The sequence below is a fragment of the Bos taurus genome, chromosome 22 (genome assembly GCF_002263795.3).
Source record: "Bos taurus isolate L1 Dominette 01449 registration number 42190680 breed Hereford chromosome 22, ARS-UCD2.0, whole genome shotgun sequence".
Taxonomy (NCBI): Eukaryota; Metazoa; Chordata; class Mammalia; order Artiodactyla; family Bovidae; genus Bos; species Bos taurus.
Genome location: NC_037349.1, coordinates 16425458 through 16447001, shown reverse-complemented (window position 1 = coordinate 16447001; position 21544 = coordinate 16425458). Strand labels below are relative to the sequence as shown.

General features: G+C 38.9%; 1 protein-coding gene across 2 annotated transcripts; it reads right to left on the bottom strand.

Annotated features, from left to right (window-relative positions):
• Window positions 1–1804: 1804 nt before the first annotated feature.
• Window positions 1805–19373, bottom strand: ZNF197 (zinc finger protein 197). Of its 2 annotated transcripts, none has more exons than XM_015459422.3 (6): window positions 19322–19373; window positions 14086–14564; window positions 12732–12894; window positions 12275–12366; window positions 11867–11993; window positions 1805–4855 (listed from the first exon to the last, which is right to left on the bottom strand). In XM_015459422.3, exons 2-6 carry the CDS (start codon window positions 14482–14484, stop codon window positions 2511–2513), a joined length of 3126 nt encoding a protein of 1041 aa, XP_015314908.1. In that variant the 5' UTR covers window positions 14485–14564; window positions 19322–19373; the 3' UTR covers window positions 1805–2510. The 2 variants fall into 2 exon arrangements, with proteins under 2 accessions (XP_015314908.1, NP_001193742.1); NM_001206813.1 differs by having other exon boundaries at window positions 19238–19352.
• Between the last annotated feature and the right edge of the window lie 2171 nt (window positions 19374–21544).

The following is a 21544-nucleotide window of genomic DNA, read 5'->3' as shown; positions in this document are numbered from 1 at the left end:
TGGCTAATGATGTTGAGTATCTTTTCACTTGCCAATTTATACTTTGGTAAAATACCTGTTCATGTCCTTTGCCCATATTCTAATTGGATCTATTTATTATTGCTGAGTTTTAAGAATTATCTAGCCTAGATACAAATTCTGTGTTGGATATATGATTTGCAGACATTTTCTCCCAGTGTGTAATGCCTTTTCATCCTCGCTCTTTAGTATCTTTTAAACCCCCTCCCCTCCACTAGTTGTATCTTTCATTATGGAAAATTTCATACATATACAAAAGTAGTACAATAAACTCTCAATACTCACCCAGCATCAACAATTATTATCACTCCCTTCTCTTTTTCATCATCTTTGAAGAATCCAGTGCAGTGGTGGTTTTTTTTTTTTTTTTTTTTTTTTGCTGCACCGCCCAGCTTGTAGGATCTTAGTTCCCCAACTGAACTAAGGATTGAATGTTCGCCCTCCGCAATGAGAGCAGAGGACTCACCACTGGGCGGCCAGGGGATTCCAACAATGCAGTTTTCCTAGACAATATGCCGCATTCTGAACTTGTTTCTTATGATGTCTTTTATCTTGTTCCTTTGCTTCCTGTATTTCCTGTAAACTAGCAATCAGGTCTAAGAAGCTTGATGAATTCAGGTTATACTTTTGGCTTATCGCATTACATGTGGAGGGAGGCACATTATGTGAGTTGTCTCAGCAATGTTACATTTTGTTAAACTGATTAAGAGGTAAATGCCAGATCTCTTCATTGTTAAAGTAGTTGTGATTATTACATAATGGGGGTAATTTTTCTTCAGTATGGACAAAAAGCATCTTCATATTCATTACCCCATAAAAACTTAGGGAGGTAGATATTCTTCCTTCTGTTTAACAAATGAAGAAACCAAGGCTCCAAGAAATGAAACCATTTGTCCAAGGAAAAGTGGCAGTATCTGACTCTTAAGGCCTTCAGACTTTTAACTCAGGCCCCTTCCAGTTTTCACTCTTGGTCCTTTCAGTCTAAAAAGGAACCAGCCCTCAAAGAACTTCAGGGTTGAATTCATAACACTTACTATAATCAACACACCACTGCAATGCTGCTAAGTATCAGAAAACAAAATCCCAATATTAAGGTATTTATACTTCAGTGACAGAACTGGCGTTCTGAGAATTACAACATAAAATTACCAAACCAAGAATACAAGAATTAAGTTTACAAATGTACAAAAGGGTACAGAATGAATAATGATTGGTTCACTGGGAGTAAATGGGCCTGACCACTCAGAGATGGATTCTGAATTGGTATAATCAGAGATTTGAAGGGCTTGGCTGTGTAAAAAAACTTATGTGGTAAGTTGAGTGCTGGGATAGAATGTTGTCTCTTGAGTAACAAGCCATTTGTATGTTTACCAATGAAATATTGATTAGAAGTGAGAATGACAGTAGCAGAGATAATCAGCTCTGAGGTTGAGGTTAAGGATTTTTCCCGGTCAGCAAGGCAAGTGACATAGGACTGTCTTTCTATTTTGACACTCTACATCCACTAGGTTTAAAATCCAAAGGTTGAAAAAATAAACTTTTTTTTCTTGGCATCAAATTAATGGCCAGACATTATTTAGTAAGCCAATATTTTTTTTCCATAAAAACAAACTAGGTATATTATATATTATCTCCCTTAAACATTTAAAAAGCTGTTTTTAAAGTTTTTTTAGAGTACTAAATTCCAAAGTTAACCATCCACCATACTTCCTTACTATAAAAATTAAACTTTTGAGGTTCATGAAGTCCTAATATTAACTTGATGAACAAACACTACATTATGCCATTTTCCAGATTTTGACCATATCTCTTTTATCCAATTTTATTGACAATTAAATTATTTCATAAAGTACTGTCACATGATCCTTTTACTAAATGCTCAAAACAATTCTATGAAGTAGGGGTTATGCCAGTATTTGACTGACAGAGAAACTGAGACTTAGAGACTGACTTAATAACATCACAGAGCTCGTAAGTGAAAGAGCCAGGATCCAAACCTAGGTTTTCAGATTCCAAATCCAGTGTACTTAAATTGTCCTCAAAGAGCAGTCCTACCCACCCAACTTCATGTTTTGTATGTCTTAATCACACTGTCTGTATAGACATTCTCTAACAGTGATACTATCTTTAAGATGTACCAAATATACGTATCTTTTCAAAACATACACTTTTTAATACAAAGATATTTTTGCCATCATTTACAACATCTTCATTATATCTTATAAATCATAATTCAGTTTCTTCAGAATCTTTAAGTGCTTCAAGGTCCTTTTATAGGTTCATAAGAAATGATTTGGAACAGAGTATCTTTTAACTAGAATTTGGCTTATGTTTTCATAGTCTTGAAAGTCTAGATTAACTTTCTGCCTCATGCAACACACTTGTCTACAAAAGGGTCAATCATGACTTTTTTTTCCTTATAAAAACCCTATGCTGCCATTTATCCAACAGTCACTTACAGAGGCAGGGATGGTATTCCATTTTACACAATACTAGATTTTCTGAATCTTGATCTTGGACTCATTGGCATTTTGGACCCAAGAGAATTTGGACCCAAGAGAATAGGACCGAAAATCCTCCAAAGAATGGATTTTTGGTTGAAGATGAAGGTTTGAAGTCTGAGAGAATTCTTTTTCAGACTCATCACATTCACAGTTTTTTTCATCTGTATGAATTTTCTGATGTACAGTCAGGTTTTTTCTTTGCCTAAAAACTTTATTACAGTCATTACACCCATATGGTTTCTCTCCTGTGTGGATTCTCTGGTGGCCAACTAAATTCCTCTTAGAAGTAAAAGATTTTCTACACTTTTCACATTCATATGGTTTTTCCCCAGTGTGCATTCTCTGATGTACAACAAGGTTTTTGTTCTGACTAAAGTCTTTTCCACACTCACTACATTTATAAGGTTTTTCTCCAGTATGGATTCTTTGATGCACCATAAGATTTCTACTAGAGGTAAGCACTTTTCTACATACATGACATTCATAGGTTTTTTCTCCACTGTGAATTCTTTGATGCTCAATAAGATTTCTATTGTAAGTAAAGCCCTTCCCACACTCATTACATGCATAAGGCTTCTCACCAGTGTGGATTCTCTGATGGGCTATCAGGTTTGAGCGGTAACTGAAGACTTTCCCACAGTCATTACATTTGTACGATTTTTCCCTTGTGTGAATCCTCTGATGTCCAATGAGGCTTTTCTTCAGAATGAAGCATTTGCCACACTCATTACACTCATATGGTTTCTCACCACTGTGGATTCTCTTATGTTCAATGAGGTTTCTGTTAGAACTGAAAGCTCTTCCACATTCATTGCATTCAAAAGGCTTTTCCCCGGTGTGGATTCTCCGATGTACGAGCAGGCTTGAATTGTAACTGAAAGCCTTCCCACAATCCTCACATTTGTAGGCCTTCTCTTGTGTATGGAGCTTCTGATGGACCATGAAACTTTTGCTCATAATGAAGGTTTTCCCGCACTCTCGACATTCATAGGGCTTCTCCCCATTGTGGAGTCTCTCGTGGTCAATGAGGTTTCTGTTAGAACCAAAGACTTTGCCACAGTCTTTACATTCATAGAGATTCTCTCCAGTGTGGAACCTCTGATGTAAAATGAGGCTCTTTTTCAGAATGAAAACTTTCCCACATTCATTACATTCATAGGGCTTCTCCCCATTGTGGAGTCTCTGATGGTCAAAAAGGTAAGCGCTCTGAGTGAAGGCTTTCCCACATTCAGTACATTTATAAGGCTTCTCTCTGCTATGCATCCTCTTATGGTCAATGAGACTTGACTTAGAAGTGAAAATCTTCCCACATTTTTTACAACCAAAAGTCTTCTTTTCTGTGTGAACTCTCTGGTGTAGGAGGAGGCTTTTGCTTCGAATGAAAACTTTTCCACATTCTTTACATTTATATGGGTTCTCTGTACTGTGGAGCCGCTGATGGTCAACCAGGTAAGTGGTCTGGGCAAAAGTTTTTCCACATTCATCACATTTATAGGGTTTTTCCCCAGAGTGGATTCTCTGGTGCAGAATGAGGCTCTTCTTCAGAATGAAAGCTTTCTGACACTTGTTACATTTATAAGGTTCTTCTCCTTTGTGGAGCCTCTGGTGGTCAATGAGGTAAGCATTCTGAGAAAAAACTTTGCCACACTCATTACATTTATAAGGTCTCTCCCCAGAATGGCGTCTTAGATGTATTATAAGGCCTGAGTGCCTATAGAAGCCCTTTCCACACTCCTTACATTTATAAGGTTTCTCCCCAGTGTGGATTCTCTGATGGTTTAGAAGGTAAGCACTCTGAGAGAAGGCTTTCCCACATTCATTACATTTATAAGGTTTCTCGCCAGAATGGTTTCGTAAATGCATTAGAAGGCTTGAGCGCTGAATAAAGCCTTTTCCACACTCCTTACATTTATGAGGTTTCTCCCCAGTGTGGATCCTCCGATGATTTATAAGATGGGAGATTTTATTGAAATGTTTATAACACATATCACATTTATACAGCTTCTTTCCTTCAGCACCTATTAAACTTTCAGAAAAAGCTGAATCTGAAGCCAAGCTTTCTTCAAATTCCTTCCACTTTTGGCCTCGTTTTTCTGGTGGAGTCCTTTTTTTCTTGTCTCGTTCACATAGGGAACCTTTCTTCAGTGTATCTCTTTCCCTTGCTTCATTTCTCCACTGACTTGAAAAAATTTGCCATTCACACTCTTCCTCAAAGTCAAGAAGATATGGAACACCTCCTTGAAATCTTTTTGATATTCCTCTCTGAGAATCTGCTCTTTGAGATATGTTCAACTTGGATGTCACCTCCTCGTTCTCAGTCATGGTCTCCCATTCTGGTAAAAGAAATTAAAAATGCAAATATTACCATATCCTTGTCAGCAACAAGATCTTCAAAAGACTTTAAAACAACTAGAAGGATACTTTTACATGCACACAAAAAGGAAAAGCTTTTCATTAAATGGGAGTACAAAGCAGAATGCTACACTGACAGAATGTTATAAATGGATTAACACGGAATTCATTCTGAGATACTTCTAAGCTTGTTGCCTTCAGGGAGCAGATGGAAACATAGAAAGGATGTTGAATAAACAGATGTAAGAAGAACTAGAGAAGATCTTAATACAGGTGGTTCACATATAAGCTCATGAAGCTGGATGGGGCTTATAAAGAACTATCTTTTTTTTTTCTTCTTCATGCTAAGAAGATGGAAACTCTCAAAGAAAGAAAATATACCTAAAAACTCTGAAGGCCATCTTTAACTTTTGAAGAGTCAAGTGCATCAACATTTTTCAATTACTTGAAAGTAATTAATCTACAGGAAAAAATCTATTAAAAAGCAACTTAACACTTCGAATTCTTCTTTTAAAATTGAGAAATGAAATTTTTAAATTAATTTCACAAAAAACTAGGTCTACATTAGACTCCATCATGTAGTTATATATAAAAAATACTGAATGAAAAGAAAAAATATAGAGACATTAAAAACTATGAAAACATCTATAAAATAATGAGGCTAAACTAGTTAACCTCTTTATGACTCTAATATTCTCAAATATTTTAAAATATGAAATGATGTATATTTTAAATGTTTTGGAAACTCATTTTCACCATCCAAATGTGAGAAAAATTATGAACTAGTTCCCCAAATTATCTAATAAAATAAAATTATATAAATAATAATAACATTATCTTCTATTTGAGTATAAAAACAATATTCTTCTACCTAAATAGAGAGAAAATACATAGGAAAGGAGTGTTAATGGACTGGTTTTACAATTTAAGCAGAATGCTGGTTGAAAGGAAAGTTTTCTTTCTTTAAGGAAACTTTTCTTTCTTTCCTTTCTTTATAGAAGCATTTTAAGAAATAGAAGTGTTGCAAGTGGTTAAACAGAAATGGAAAATGGTTAAGAATGAAGGACTTATATATACACTAGCTAATTAGCTGGATAAATGAAATTTTAGTATAGAAATCAGACTATGTGTGGGCCTAATGAGCTTTAAGGGACTTGGGAAAAAAATATCAGAATGATAGACAGAGCTGATTATTTTCTGCAATCTTTGGTTAAGCAGGCAAGAAAAAGACAGGCTTCCCTACCTCCAATCCACCCCAATCCTCTAATCCATGTCCATTCCATTGCTAATTATCTTTCCAATACGTATATTTGATCATATCACTCACCTGCTCAAAACAAACAATGCTTCATTGCCTATAGGATAATGCACAAATGACAAGAACAGCCCAAGAGACGCTATCCTCCACTATCTGTTACTTTTCTGGCTTAACTTCTTATTAGTACCCTTTATGCCTATAGACTCTCGGAGAAGGCAACGGCACTCCACTCCAGTACTCTTGCCTGGAAAATCCCATGGATGGAGGAGCCTGGTAGGCTGCAGTCCATGGGGTCGCTAAGAGTCAGATACGACTGAGCGGCTTCACTTTCACTTTTCACTCTCATGCATTGGAGAAGGAAATAGCAACCCACTCCAGTGTTCTTGCCTGGAGAATCCCAGGGATGGGGAAGCCTGGTGGGCTGCTGTCTATGGGGTCACACAGAGTTGGACATGACTGAAGTGACTTAGCAGCAGTAGCAGTATGCCTATAGACTCTAGGCATGGAAAACTATGTACAGATGCCCAAACATGTCATGTTTTTGCTTACTTCCCGATCACTGCCCATGCCCCTTTCTCTTTCTGAATTTGCTCTTCCTCTTCTCAATTTGTTACCTGCCCAAACTTACAGGCTTAAAAACTAAGTATAAAAGTTACCCCCATTGGAATTACCACTGATCTTACAGGAAAAAAAAAGTTTAAAGGAATACTATGAATGATTCTGTGCCAACTGAACAACTTAAGATGGAATGGTCAAAAAAAAAAAAAAATGAAATGACCAAATTTCTAGAAAGACACAATGTACTAAAATTGACTCGGGATGACACAGAAAATCTGAATAGTTCCATAATAAGCAACGAAATACAATCAGTAAACAAAAAACTACCAACAAAGAAAAGCCCAGATCCAAACTGTTTTACTGATGAACACTACCAAACATTAAAAGAATGAACACCAATTCTTCATACTCTTCCAATAAACAAAAAAGGTGGAAACACTTCCCAACTAATTCTATGAGGCCAGTATCACCTACATACTAAAAGCAGACAAAGATATTACAAAAACAGACAAAACTACAAAACAACCATATCTTTATGAATAGAGACATAAGAATCCTCAACAGGGGTTTCCTGGTGGTTCAGTAGTAAAGAATCTGCCTGCCAATACAACAGATATGGGTTCAATTCCCGGTCTGGGAAGATACCACATGCCACAGAAAAACTAAGCCATAGCTACTGATCCTGTGTTCTGGAGTCCAGGAGCCACAACAGCTGAAGCCTGCATACCTTAGAGCCTGTGCTTGGCAACAAGAGAAGCTACCACCATAAGCCCATGCACTGTAACTGAGAGTAGTTCCTGCTCGCCACAACTAGAAAAGAGCCCATGCAGCAATGAGGAACCAGCACAGCCAAATAAGTAAAATAAAAGCAAAACAAAACAAAACAAAATCTCACCAAATATTAGCTGACTCCAGCAACACATAAAAAGAATTCTACACCATGACCAAGTGAGATTTATCACAGGAAGGCAAATATGGGTATAACATCAGATAATCAATTAATGTAATACATCATTGTGCTTAGCACCAAAGAATTGATGCTTTTGAACTGTGGTGTTGGATAAGACTTTTGAGAGTCCCTTGGACTGCAAAGAGATCCAACCAGTCCATCCTCAAGGAGATCAGTCCTGAGTGTTCATTGGAAGGGCTGATGCTAAAGCTGAAACTCCAATACTCTGGCCACCTGATGTGAAGAACTGACTCATTTAAAAAGACCCTGATGCTGGGAAAGATTGAAGGCTAGAGGAGAAGGGGATGACAGAGGAGATGGTTGGATGGCATCACCGACTCAATGGACATGAGTCTGGGTAAACTCCGGAAGTTGGTGATGGACAGGGAGGCCTGGCATGACACAGTCTATGGGGTTGCAATGAGTTGGACACGACTGAGCGACTAAACTGAACTGAACTGAAAGAAGCAACCAAAAAACTACCCTAACTAAGTAGGTTCAGCAAGGTTGTAGGATAAATATTAATATACAAAAGCAGTATATTTCTGTACCATAGCCCTGAACAATAAAAAAAAAAAGAAAATTAAGAAATCATATAATATCATCTGGGATTTCATTGGCAGTCCAGTGTTTTTACTGCTGGGGCTCAGGTTCAACCTCTGGTTGGGGAACTAAGATCCCACAAGTGGTATAGCCCCTTCCCCACAAAAAAGTCACTTACTTCTGTAAATCTTTCTCTAAACCACCCACCTCTCCTCCTACTCTCCCAGTTTTCATCATACCAAGCTCTTATCTGCTCCCACATTCATGCATACTTTTATTATATAGCATTTGTTACATTGTATTATATTTATTTTTGTAAAAGTCTGTCAATTCAACTGGAATGTACTTTAAGGCAGGGATTAAGCTTGATGTGTGAGATACTTGATATTTCTTGAATAACTGCCTTTAAATTCTATTCCAATCTCTTAAATGAACATTTATAATTCTTTTACATATTGAAGAAGTATGTGCAAGCTATCTGGGAGTTTGCTTTTTCTGGCTTTGCTGGGTCTTCACTGCTGCTTGGGCTTTTCTCTAGTTGTAGCAAGCAGGGGCTAATCTCTACTTGCAGTGTGTGGGCTTCTCATTGTGGTGGCTTCTCTTGTTGCAGAGCATGGGCTCTAGGGCATGTGGGCTTCAGTAGTTGTGGCTCCCAGGCTCCAGAGCACAGGCTCAATAGTGATGGCACACTACCTTAGTCGCTCTGCAGCATATGAGATCTCCCCAGACCAGGGATCAAACCCACGTCTCCTGCATTGGCAGATGGATCCTTTACCACAGAGCCAACAGGGAAGGCTTGAAGTCTGCTTTTCTACCAGCTTATCAATGCACAGAAACTGAGTACATAAAACTGTCAAATCTGATAGTGTCACAGTCTACTCCCAGGTCAGAACACCATGGGCTACGTAGTACTTTATCTGAGGAAATTTGGTTGTTCCCAAATTTTAATCATTGTCAATTTTTTGCTGGGACTGTCTTTAGACATATTACTTATTTTCCCTCTTTCTGAACCATTTCCTTAAGGTATCCTCCTCAAATCAGAACTACTAGGTCAAAGAACATAAGTACTTTGGTATCTGCTTGCCCAAATCCCAAACAACACTGCAGTTAGAGCATATCTTACTTATTAAAGTTGATTCAAACTTCTTTTTCCTCAAAGAGCTAGAATAAATAAGGAATTCTATTTTATTATTTTTTAAGTTTAACCTTTATTTAGACCCATCTGGAATTTATTTTGGCTTACAGCATAAGCTATGGATCCCTGGTGAGTGTTTTTCATAAAATTAATTAACCCATCAAACATGTTTTAAAATTTCTAAAAAGAAAGATAGTTCTATAGTAAATCGCATTAGAACTACTGAAAATCACTTGGATTAAACAAAAAATAGCAAACAAATTGGATTCCTAGGTCATTCTGCATAAATATAAAAATGAAACAATGAAAATGTCTGAATAAAATACATGTGATTTAAAAAATAGTATTTTATTTAGAAAGATGGTAACAATAACCCGGTGTACGAGACAGCAAAAGAGACACTGATGTATAGAACAGTCTTATGGACTCTGTGGGAGAGGGAGAGGGTGGGAAGATTTGGGAGAATGGCAATGAAACATGTAAAATATCATGTAGGAAACGAGTTGCCAGTCCAGGTTCGATGCATGATGCTGGATGCTTGGGGCTGGTGCACTGGGATGGCCCAGAGGGATGGTATGGGGAGGGAGGAGGGAGGAGGGTTCGGGATGGGGAACACATGTATACCTGTGGCGGATTCATTTTGATATTTGGCAAAACTAATACAATTATGTAAAGTTTAAAAATAAAATAAAATTAGAGAGAAAAATAAAATAAAATTAAAAAAAAAATAGTATTTTATGGAGAAAGACACCATAAAGGAAAATATTGCTGTTTGAAAGATTTTCTAAGACTTAAACTCATAACAAGCACAGAAAGGCAAACAAATGGGAAAATGTACAACATGTGACAAAGGGTTACCAGTTCTAATAAAAGAAATATGTAGAAAGGATATGAATAAACATAAAATAACAATAAACATAATAATACTAATAATCAAAGACATGGGGAAAAAAAAACCCCGAAGGATAGGATTGTTCATCTAGCTAGCAAAGATTTAAAAGTGACCAAATCACAAGCACATACAGGGGAAACAGGCCCTCTTGGGCTCTTTGTGTGGATGTATAAATTGGTAGGTCACTGATAGAAAGCAGTTTAGGAATATATATTCAAATATCAAATCTACAAAATATTTGACCATCACACCACAGCTGAGATACTAACAGACATTACTAAAAGACATATCCTTAGAGATACTAAAAGACATATCCTCATAAATGTAAAAATATACAGTATAAATTACTATGAATAAAAAAAATTTACTAAGGTTGCTAAGTACAAAATTAACACATAAAAATTAAATATTTTCAAGTATGCAAACTAAAATATCAGAAAAGATTCCTATTCCAAAGAGTCAATGTAACCAGAATTATGTAAGATCTACCTGAAGGTACTTTTAAAACAGGCCTGAAACAGACAAAGGCAGCATGAACAAATCAATGATATATAATGTTCTTGAATAAAAATTCAGTATCATAAAGCTGCCAATGTAAAGAATGATACTCAGACAATGAAATACAAAGCTACCTCCTTCATGGCCTTTTCTAACTCCCAGAAATGGTACTGGTTGCTTTGTCTTCTCCATTTCCATCTCAAGAGACTTATGCCACTCTAATTCCAATTATTTCACTCTGCCTTGTTTATTTTTTCTGTATTCATCTCCCAAATCATGCTACTTAAGGGAAGAATCACATCATTCCCATAGTTGCCATTACAGAGCAGCATGTACATGTTTAATGTTTGTCAGAAACATAAATGACTAACAGGTTTTTAAAAAATACTCTTGTTACTAATCAAAGAAATACACTTCAGAATATATATTATAACTTAAAAAAATTATATTAACAACAATTTAAAAGAGTGGGACTACTCAGCATCAATGAAGGCAGAGCCAAAGGAATGGTTGTTGTGTACAGCTGGTAAGAACAGAGAGGACTGACATCAATATGGAAAGCAATTTGGCAGTAGGAAGCAAGAGCCTTAAAATAATTATTTTAGGCCTAGTGATTCTACTTCTAAAAAATAATGAGAAACTAAAAATAAAAAGAAACATTAGGCATAGAGAAAAAATATTATTACAGTAATTATCTAAAATACAGAAGTGGCTAACTAAATTATGACACAAATTATCCAGCCAATACAGATAATATTTGCAAAGAATATGTGATAATACGAGTTGAGGTAAATGCAAAGAAAGCAAGCTATAAAACTGTACATATTCACAGACACACACTCTCAAAACAATGTAAAAAAAAAAAAACCTCTCCAATACATAGAAAAAGCCAGAAAGGTAAAATATCAAAATTTTGAGGGTAGGTGTTTGTAAAGAGTTGGTTTAAAAAATTTTTTCCTTCAAGTATTTTTCAAAATAAGTATGCTATGCTATGTTCATAATTAGCATAGCAAAAAGTTCCACAAAAGCTGGGACTTCCCTAGTGGTCCAGTGGTTAAGAATCTGCACTTACATTTCAGGGAGTCATAGGGGTGTAAAAAGAAAATAAACAAAAGCTGATGAAGTAAAGGTACAAATTATGGGAAGAAAGGGTCCTTACCTAAGGAAGTCACATTTCCATAATTCTCCAGCATAACATCCCAGTACAAGGCCCTCTGAACTGGGCTCAAACATGCCCATTCTTCTGAAGTGAAGCATACTGATACCTCCTCAAACATCACCAATTCCTGAAACGACAGGTATGTGTGAGATTATCCATGCCCAGGAAGCTCCTCTACTGAAGGGTTCCTTCCACTTTTGGGGACGAGACATGTTATGAGGGTATGAGGTGGGATATCAGAGAGACACAGGAGATCCCACATGAACTCTGCCCTTTAATAGCAGGGACCTTGATTCAAAGATGGGAGCCGACTGGACACCCAAGCACTAGGATGAGCGAGTGTACATTTGAGCCACAATTAGGTAGTGCAGATAGGGCCTTAGGAAGAAAAGAGGTAGCAAATCTTACCTGGGGCTGGGCTGTCAAGAGCATGAGAGCCATTAATTGGTTTCTGGGGTTCTCTTCCTGGGAAAGGGCAGAAGCTTCAGGGGCAGGAGAATCTGAAGAAGGAGGAAAAAGCTGCATATGAGGTAACTGTCATTCTTGTCCAAATCCAGTAAGTTTATCTTCTATAAAATAGGAGTTCAGAAAGACACACAACTACCAGAACTAGGCAATAATGGCTATAAAATGACACACAAATCTTTTCTGACCCCCATGTACAGGGCTGGAAAAGTGCAAAAATTAGTAATAAGAATGGATAAAGGGTCAGAGGGACCCAAGCAATGACATGAGGGAGAAAAGAGTTTGGTATCCTAAGGGACTCATAGAACGGCAGAAGAGGAAATAGCTATCTGGGAGTAGGGAGGTGAGACCCAGCAAGAGTCCTGAGGATGTCCAAAGCCAGACCCACAGAGTAAGTTACCATGTTGAGGATCCTGGAGCAAGCCAAACACCACTGGGTCAGTAAGAGAATTTGAGCGAATTTCAGCTGATATGTGGCTGCCAGTGGGTGCATGAGGAAGTGCTATTCCTGGAGTACTCAGACCCTCCTGGAGAGTGTCCTGGTCCTGGACAAAGGCTGGAACCTGGGAACAAGCAGAACGCAATAAGCTGACTCTTCGTGTACCTCCAGCAAATGAACTCACCTAACCGCCATGGACCTCTTTCTGTCCATATAGTCTAGAACTGTGAGATGAGAGTGACCCACCTCAAATATGGAGCATCAAAACAGCAGGAAAGCTTTGCCTTGAGAACAATGGAGCTGCCCTCTAGCCCCATTCATGGTACTGGTGACCTTTCCCAGAGGAGACTGAACAGAACGGTAGAAACAGAAGCCAGACCTGGGTGTGGGTTAAGGAGGGAATGGGAAGTAACAAGCAATTAAGAGCTTCAGACTTAATCTACAAGTCTTCAGCTTCAGGTTTAATCTAAAACACTGGGTTCTACTTATTCACAACTTTTCTCATCCCCTCCTGCTCCAATAGAAGGAACACTAGAAGTGTAGACATCTGGTTTTGCTGCTAACTAGATGTCTCACAAAGGCAATGCGGTGAACCTTTTATTGCCTCCTTTTTTTATCCCTTGAACGAGAACAATGGCTTAGTGATTAGTAATGAAAAACACAGCTCTAAAATTCTTCATTTTCATGATTAAAACAAACAAGCCCATCCTTGATATCCCTCCCAAATTATATTTCAGACTTTTCATACAGAAATGTTTCTAGTGGGCTCCAGATCAACAGAAAGAGATCTGACACATACTAGAAACCATGTTAAGATCCCAATTTAATAGCCAAGGATATAAAATCTTATCAGAGGCAAATATCTCAACCTACTCTCTTGTCTCACACAGTCCCCAGTGGGGGAACACATGGAGTGGTCTTTCCAGATCTAGAAAGCATCATTCTTGCTCTTCACAACTTTTCATACTCCAGGTTTACAACACCAACCCAAACAGACTTTACAAACAATATACTTGCTTCTGTTTAGAGGAGCTCTTAGGAACATTATGCTCTTCAGATTCTTGAATAAAATTCAGAATTAGCAAGCATCACCCAGGGAGATAAAGCAGAGTCAATGCTCTGTGTTGATTCTGAATTGGTACAAAGATCCCAACCCTAAACCCATTTCTCCAGACAGATATTCTATGATCTGAAGAGCTCATGAACCTGTTTTAATTAGCATAAGGGTTGCTGCTGTGTTACTGTTAATGAAAATCACAGAATCATTTTCTATCCCAGCCTGTCCTGGGTCTACTCCCCACTTTCCCTTTCTCACTTTTAATGTTGGTCCATCAAGGTCTTTCTGCAGCTCTTCTACCAGGGCCACGGCCTCCTCACCACTCCCGGGCCGATGGATCTGCACCCAGGTCCGTATCTCTCCAGGCAGGATGCTCAGGAATTGCTCCAGCACCAGTAGCTCCAAGATCTGGGCCTTGGTGCGTGCTTCCGGCCTCAGCCACCGGCGACAGAGCTCCCGGAGCCGGCTCAGTGCCTCCTGGGGTCCAGATGTCTCATGATAACGTAACTGTCTAAAGTGCAGGTGGGAGGTCTCCCAAACAGTGGAGCTACTCCCTTGGAAGCTGGTTCCCCACTTCCAGGTATCATCCTTCCCTTTAACAAGGCCCTCTTGTCGCAGAGCATTGTGGGCCCAATTTTCTCTTGTCATTGTTGCCATTTAAGACAGGTTCCTCTCCAGGGTCCCTCAATCCTTGCTTGACTTTTTCCTTAGAGTTCGAAGAACATCATCTGTAAGACCTAAAGAAATCACTGTTAAAGTTAACCTAGAGACACAATCAGATTTTCCGCACCCCTATTAGCCCCCCAGTAATGAAGAAACCTTGCTGAATGCAGAGTTCTAGATTCTGGGCAGTTTCTCTTTTGACAGAAGCCCTAGCCCAAGGCTCTAGGGACATTAATAATCATGTTATCCAGACCACTGCTGATATAAAAAACATGAAATTCCTTTTTTTTTTTCTTGCCACGAGGCATGTGGGATCTGAGTTCTGCAACAAGGGACTGAACTTGCACCCCCTGAATTGGAAGCCCAGAGTCTTAACAACTGGACCACCATGGAAGTCCAATACCAAATATCCTTTAATCATTATTTTTAAGAGTGTATCAATCCATTCATACTTAAGTAATCCTGTTGGACATTTAATTATTTATAATTTTCTCCTATTACAAATTAAGCTACTATGACCATCTTTGCTAAAGAATTTTTGGTTACATTTCTACTTATTTCTTCAGGAAAAATCTCCAGAAAAGAAACTGTTTAGCAGAAAGGTAGGAATAGTTTACACTTTTAAGGCTGTAACAGTTACATCACTATCAGTGACATATCTGAATGCCCCATTAATTTTATTTAACATGTGGATCCTTAAAGTTCATGCTTATAACAGAGCAGAGGAGAGCAAAATAAAATATAATCACAATACAAAGTACAAGTACAATTAACAGGAGGACAAACAAGCACAGTAAAAATTCATGGAGGTAATTTTGGGTTGGGCTTTAAAGAAAAAAAGATCACTGGAATATTAGGAAAGCCATTCCAGGAAGAAACTGTAATTTCTAAAGCAAGGGAGTGACAACACATATAGCTCTGTTAGAAATGTTCTGTGCAAATCAGAGAAAGGAAGAAAACTTTGAGGTAAGGCTGTAGAACTAGAGTGAAGAGGTAAGTAAACAGAAGCAAATTCTAAAGGCTACTAAGAGGTAGCCAGAGGTACCTCAAGTAGCCAGAGTGGCACTGTCATGCCCGTTCCATAGGAACTACACTCAGTATCTCAGCATCAAGCTGCCATGGACTTAACCTGTGTCTGTGAGCATCTGTGCTTTAACCAGTTTTACTTTGTACATCTGTTAGCAAGACGTGTTCTAAGGGAACTGCTCCTTTGCTTTACACCACTTAAGCTTATGAAGGTTTCATAAGAACACTATTTTCAGATATTAGGGGAAACCTGTAGTCTAAGCAAATAAAGTTCTAAAGTATTAGTAGGGATAGAACACTTGAAAAAAGAAACTGAGTAGTTCTTTGGTCACTGATCTGGTGGTGATGGAAAAGAATTTAAAAAAACTATTTATATCCCATGCTCACAGCTAGAAAGAGTACTGTCAAAATTCCAGTTCTTCTCAACTTTATAGAGCCAATGCAACTTCAATAACTCACCAAGCTATTTTGTAGATATCAACAAACTGATTCTAAAGTTCACTTGCAGAGGCTACAGACCCAGAATAACTAACACAATACTGAAGGACTTCTCCCTCAGTATTGTGAAGTTGAGGGACTGACACTACCCAATACTACCCAGAGTTGAGGGACTGACACTACCTAACATCAAGACTTTCTAAAAAGTTACAGTTATGAAGACAGTGCAGTATTGGCAAAGTGCAGACAAATCAATGAAACAGAATGAAAAGTCCAGAAATAGACCCACATGAATTGAGTCAACTGATATTTGATAGAATTAAGATAATACGATGAAACAAAGATAGCCTTTTTGGCAAATGGTGCTGGTACAACCAGATGTTCACATGCAAAAAAATAAATAAATAAATCTAGACACAAACTTTACATATTTCACAAAAATTAACCCAAAATGGATCAGAGACCTAAATATAAAATACAGAACTATAAAAGTCCTGGAAGATAACCTAGGAGAAAACCTAGATGACCTTGGGCATGGTGACAGCTTTTTAGATACATTCAAAAGGCATGATCCTTGAAAGAAGTAATACGTAGACTTCATTAAAATTCAAAAATTCTGCTCTGGAAAAAGCAATGTCAAGAATGAGAAGACAACCCGTACACTGAAAGAAAATACTTGCAAAAGACACAAATACTTGATAAAAGCCTAATATCCTTCCTTTGTATATTTCATACAAATAACTCTTAAAACTCAACAATTAAGAAAACAAACAACTCAATTAACATATGCCCATGTGGGCTTCTCTGGTGATTTAGTGGTTAAGAATCCACCTGCCAATGCAGGGGACACAGGTTCAATTCTTGGTCCAGGAAGATACCATATGCTGAGGAGCAACTAAGCCCTTGCACCACAACTACAGAGGCCACGCACATAGAGCCCCTCCTCCACAACGAGCGAAGCAACCAAAGTGAGAAGTCTGCATACCACAACAAAGAGTAGCTCTGACTTGCCTGAACTAGAGAAAGCCTGAGCACAGCAACAAAGACCCAGCACAGTCAAAAATAAATAAATCTTTTTTTTTTTAATGACCCAAAGGGGAATTCCCTGGCAGTCCAGGGATGAGGACTTGTAGCTTCCACTAAAGACCTAAACAAACACCTCGCCAAAGAAGATATACAGATTTCAAATAACTGCATGAAAATATGCTCTGCATCATATATGTCATCAGGGAAATGCAAGTTAAAACGATGAAATATCATTACATACCTATTAGAATGGCCAAAGTCTAGAACACTGGCAACACCAAAAGCTGGTGAAGATGTGGGACAACAGAAATTGTCATTCATTGGTAGGAATGCAAAATAGTACAGCCACTATGGAAGAGTTTGGCCCTTTCTTACAAAACTAAACATACTCTTACCATAAATTCTAGCAATTGTGCTCTTCAGTATTCATCCAAACGAACTGAAGACATATGCCTACACAAAAACCTGCACGTGGATGTTTTAGCAGCTTTATTCATAACTGTCAACACCAAGAATCAACCAAGATATCCTTCAATGGGTAAACTGATAAACTGTGGTACATCCAGATAATAGACTATTATCCAGTGTTAAAAAGAAGCTATCAAGCCATGAAAAGATACAAAGGAAACATAAATGTATGTTACTCAGTGAAAGAAGCTAATCTCAAAGTCCAATATACTTTACAATTCCAACTACATGGCTTCTGGAAAAGGCAAAACTATGAGGGATTTTTTTTTAATTGACCTACAATTGGTATACATGTTAATTTCTGATGTACAGCAAAGTGATTCAATTATACATATACATTTTTTATATTCTTTTCCATTAAGGTTTATCACAGGATATTGAATACAGTTCCCTAAGTTATACAGTAGAACCATACAGTTCCCTAAGTTATACAGTAGAACCTTGTTGTTTATCCATTCTATAAATACTAGTTTGCATCTGCTAACCCCAAACTCACACTCTATCCCTCCAGTGGTGGGGGATGTTGATACTGGAGGAGGCTATGCAAATGTAGGGTCAGGGAACACATGAGAAATTTCTGTATTTTCTGCTTAATTTTCCTATGAACCTAAAACTGTTCTAAAAAAAATAGGGTTTACAAATAAAACTTGGGGGGGAAAGAGACTTCTAAATAATTTTCTACAGTAAATTATCAGAATTTTATTTACTCTTACTTTGCAGAGATACAAATAAGAAATCCTTAAGCATATATTATGCTTGTTTCTCACAAAAGATTTGTAAGCACAGGTTAAAAAGAACAAAAGAAGTCTCGGAGGAGCTAAACGATTCACTCAAGGCCACTCAACTAGTTCAGTTATGGGAGCAAATTCTGATCTCAGGGATTCTAACCCCAAAAGTACAAAATAACTGCATCTAAGAAAAGACTTCTGAAACCCAAACAACTATTCTAAAGCAATGGTTTCCAAATAACAGTTCATTAAAACAATAACGATACACAGTCACTCACAGGTTGATAATGACCTTTCTTGCAAAAGACAGCATTTACTCACGTACTTAATGTGAAAATACATTCTCTGAGGCAATGGTGATATGCGTGGCCTAAAAGTTTGCTTCTTAAATACCATTACATTACAAAATTTTAAACGGGACTTGGAGTGGTGGGGATAAATTGGAAGATTGGGAATGACATATACACACTACTATATATAAAAAAAATAACTACTAAAGACATACTGTATGGCAGAGGCACCTCTAGTCAATACTCTGTAACGGCCTAAACAGGAAAAGAATCAAGAGTGCATATATGTATAACAGACTCACTTGGCTGTACACCTAAAACTAACATAAAATTGAAAACCAAGTATACGCCAATAAAATTACAAGGAAAAATGGGAATCCATCCTTCAAGGGGAAAAAAAAAAAAGAATTCTGGGAGCCCCTGCTCCAGGGAAATCTCAAGCTGTTTCCAGCATCAGCCTCAGAGAAGACTGAGAAAAAAGCAGAAAGACTTGAGCTGAGACCCTGGCTACTGAGGTCGCTCTTCTCAAAGGGACAGCACATTCTATTGACTCGACAGCCAATCCACAGACACAGAGACACAGAGGCGCTGTCTTCAGTATATTCCCCAAACCGCAGTCTAGGCGTCCATCTCAACCAAGCGGTGGAGGGACCGCCCTGAGGCAGAGGAGCAGAGAGGGGCCGGCGAGGGCTGACCTGCCCGGGAGAGCTCAAGCCGCAACCCGGGCCGCCCTCCGCGCTTGCCAACCCGACCCGAGCCCACCCCGCTCACCGGGGTCTCCCGCGGCGGCTCCGGCCTTGGGGACCACCACCTTGGCGCCGGGACGCCAGGAGATGACACGAAAACTGGACGCACCTGAAGCCCAGAATAATGGCTGACCCGCGGGTATCGCAACATCCGGTTGCTCACACCACCTCCCAGCTTCGGCTCTCTAGGAAGCCACATCTCTATGGTTCCTAGCTTTCCCAGTGGTGGCAGGAAAGGCGGAGCTCCCGGGCTCTTAGGTTTTCATTCCTCTCAGCCAAAGAACAGGTGTGGCTGTATTCCAGAACCCAAGGATGCAGAGGTGAATCACGTGGCCCAGGCCCCCAGGACTTGTGTTGCCTCCAGAAAGAATTGGACCTTTCTGTTTTAATTTGAAGTGCAGCTGAGCTTAATAGAGTAATTTCTCGAACGTCTGAATGTCTTCGTGAGTGAAATATCCAATCTATTTGTGAACCAGAGCAGTTCTCACCATAAATAACATACGTTACAAATGACTTTCTTGTGAATTGGCTTGCTGTTGTTCAGTCGCTAAGTAGCGTTCAACTCTTTGTGACAGCATGAACTTCCCTGTCCTTCACTATCTCCAAGAGTTTGCTCGAATTCATGTCCATTGAGTCGGTGATGCCATCCAAGTATCTCATCCTTTGTTGTCCCCTTCTCTTCATGCCATCAATCTTTCCCAGAATTAGAGTCTTTTCCAATGAGTTGGCTTTTCACATCCGGTGGCCAAAATATTGGAGCTCTTGCCCAAATGATGAGATAATGGAGCTCTGGTGTTAAATATAAATAAAACTGAAATGAGGATGGAGGGACACTGCCTCCCTGGAATGAGAAAGTCTTTGCAGTTGTCCACCACCCTGAGTAAAGTTAGGTCTGTGTAAAGGGTACTGGAACTCTGCTTCTCTCTTTGATACTTAAATCTTTTAAGTTTGGACTCCTGGAATTGTCCCTCTATATAAGATGACAGAAAGAGGCTCCAAAAGGGTATTGCAAAAGAGGGAAACGTCACATCCTTGGACCCACAGGAGCCTTTAGGATGGATCACCAAGTGAGGGTCCTTACCTTTGTGCAGGAAAGAATTCAATAGCAAGTCAAAGAAAAGTGAAAGTGTTTTAGGAGAAATTCACACTCCACAAGCCCAAATATGAACTATCTCGGAAAGTGAGAGCAGCACCAGGGAATGAGGTTGTAGTTTTCATGGGCTAAGTAATTTAATATGCTAACATATGGGAGGAATATAACTACTTCCAGGAATATTGCTATGTCAGGAAGAGGGGGTATTTCCCAGGAGTTGGACCACTGTCCACTTTCTGGCCTTTGATGGTCCATCTCAGAACTGTCATGGACAAAGAGTGATTTCTGGTATTACAAAAAAGATATAATGAACTAAAGGTCCATGACCAGACTTCTCAAAACAACCTTGGTTTCAGCTGGTTCCAGTCTTTATCAAATCCCAGCAACTGCACCCCCATCTTCATTTATCCAGCATTTGTTTCCTGCCTCTTTCTCTCCTGTCTCAAGGGCAAAGGCCATGACTATGTTGCAGGAAGGCGGACCCCTTCCAGGGCCCGAAACTGGGCTCTTGTCTAACACTCAGAAATGAATTGTCCAAGGAGACACATCTGCTGACAAAGCAAGAGATTTTATTGGGAAAGGGCACCCAGGTGGAGAGCAGTAGGGTAAGGGAACCCAGGAGAACTGCTCTGCTGCATGGCTCACAGTCTCGGGTTTTATGGTGATGGGATTAGCTTCCAGGTGGTCTTTGGCCAATCATTCTAATTCAGAGTCTTTCCTGGTGGCGCACGCATCGCTCAGCCAAGATGGATACTAGTGAGAGGGATTCCGGGAAGTGGACGGGCACGTGGTGTCTCCTTTCAACCTTTCCCAAACTCTTCTGGTTGGTGGTGGCTTATTAGTTCCGTATTCCTTATCAGGATCTCCTGTCATTAAACAACTCATGCAAATAGTTACTATGGTGCCTGGCCAGGGTGGATGGTTTCAATCAGTGTGCTTCCCCTAACAACTATATGGATTCCACATACACTTAGCACCTAGCACAAAGCCACAGTACGTGCTAGACGAATGCTTGTTAAATGAGCAAGGTGTTATTCTATTGATATGTTTTCTTCTAGCTTTCACTGAACACTTGCTTAAACATCTCATTCTCTGCTCCTTTGTTCATTCAACAACAATTTACTGAGTACTAATGTGCTAGACAATGTTCTAGGCACCAAGGACAATAAAGAGGTGATCAGATCAGATCAGATCAGTCGCTCAGTCGTGTCTGACTCTTTGCGACCCCATGAATCACAG

Excerpts from the sequence above, each read along its gene's own strand:
- ZNF197 (XM_015459422.3), bottom strand. The coding sequence starts at position 14,484 with ATGGCAACAATGACAAGAGAAAATTGGGCCCACAATGCTCTGCGACAA. Across the intron at positions 12,895-14,085 it reads TTGATGGACCAACATTAAAA|GTTCCAGCCTTTGTCCAGGA; the intron begins GTGAGAAAGGGA and ends GCTTGTTCCCAG. Across the intron at positions 11,994-12,274 it reads TCTTGACAGCCCAGCCCCAG|GAATTGGTGATGTTTGAGGA; the intron begins GTAAGATTTGCT and ends CTGTCGTTTCAG.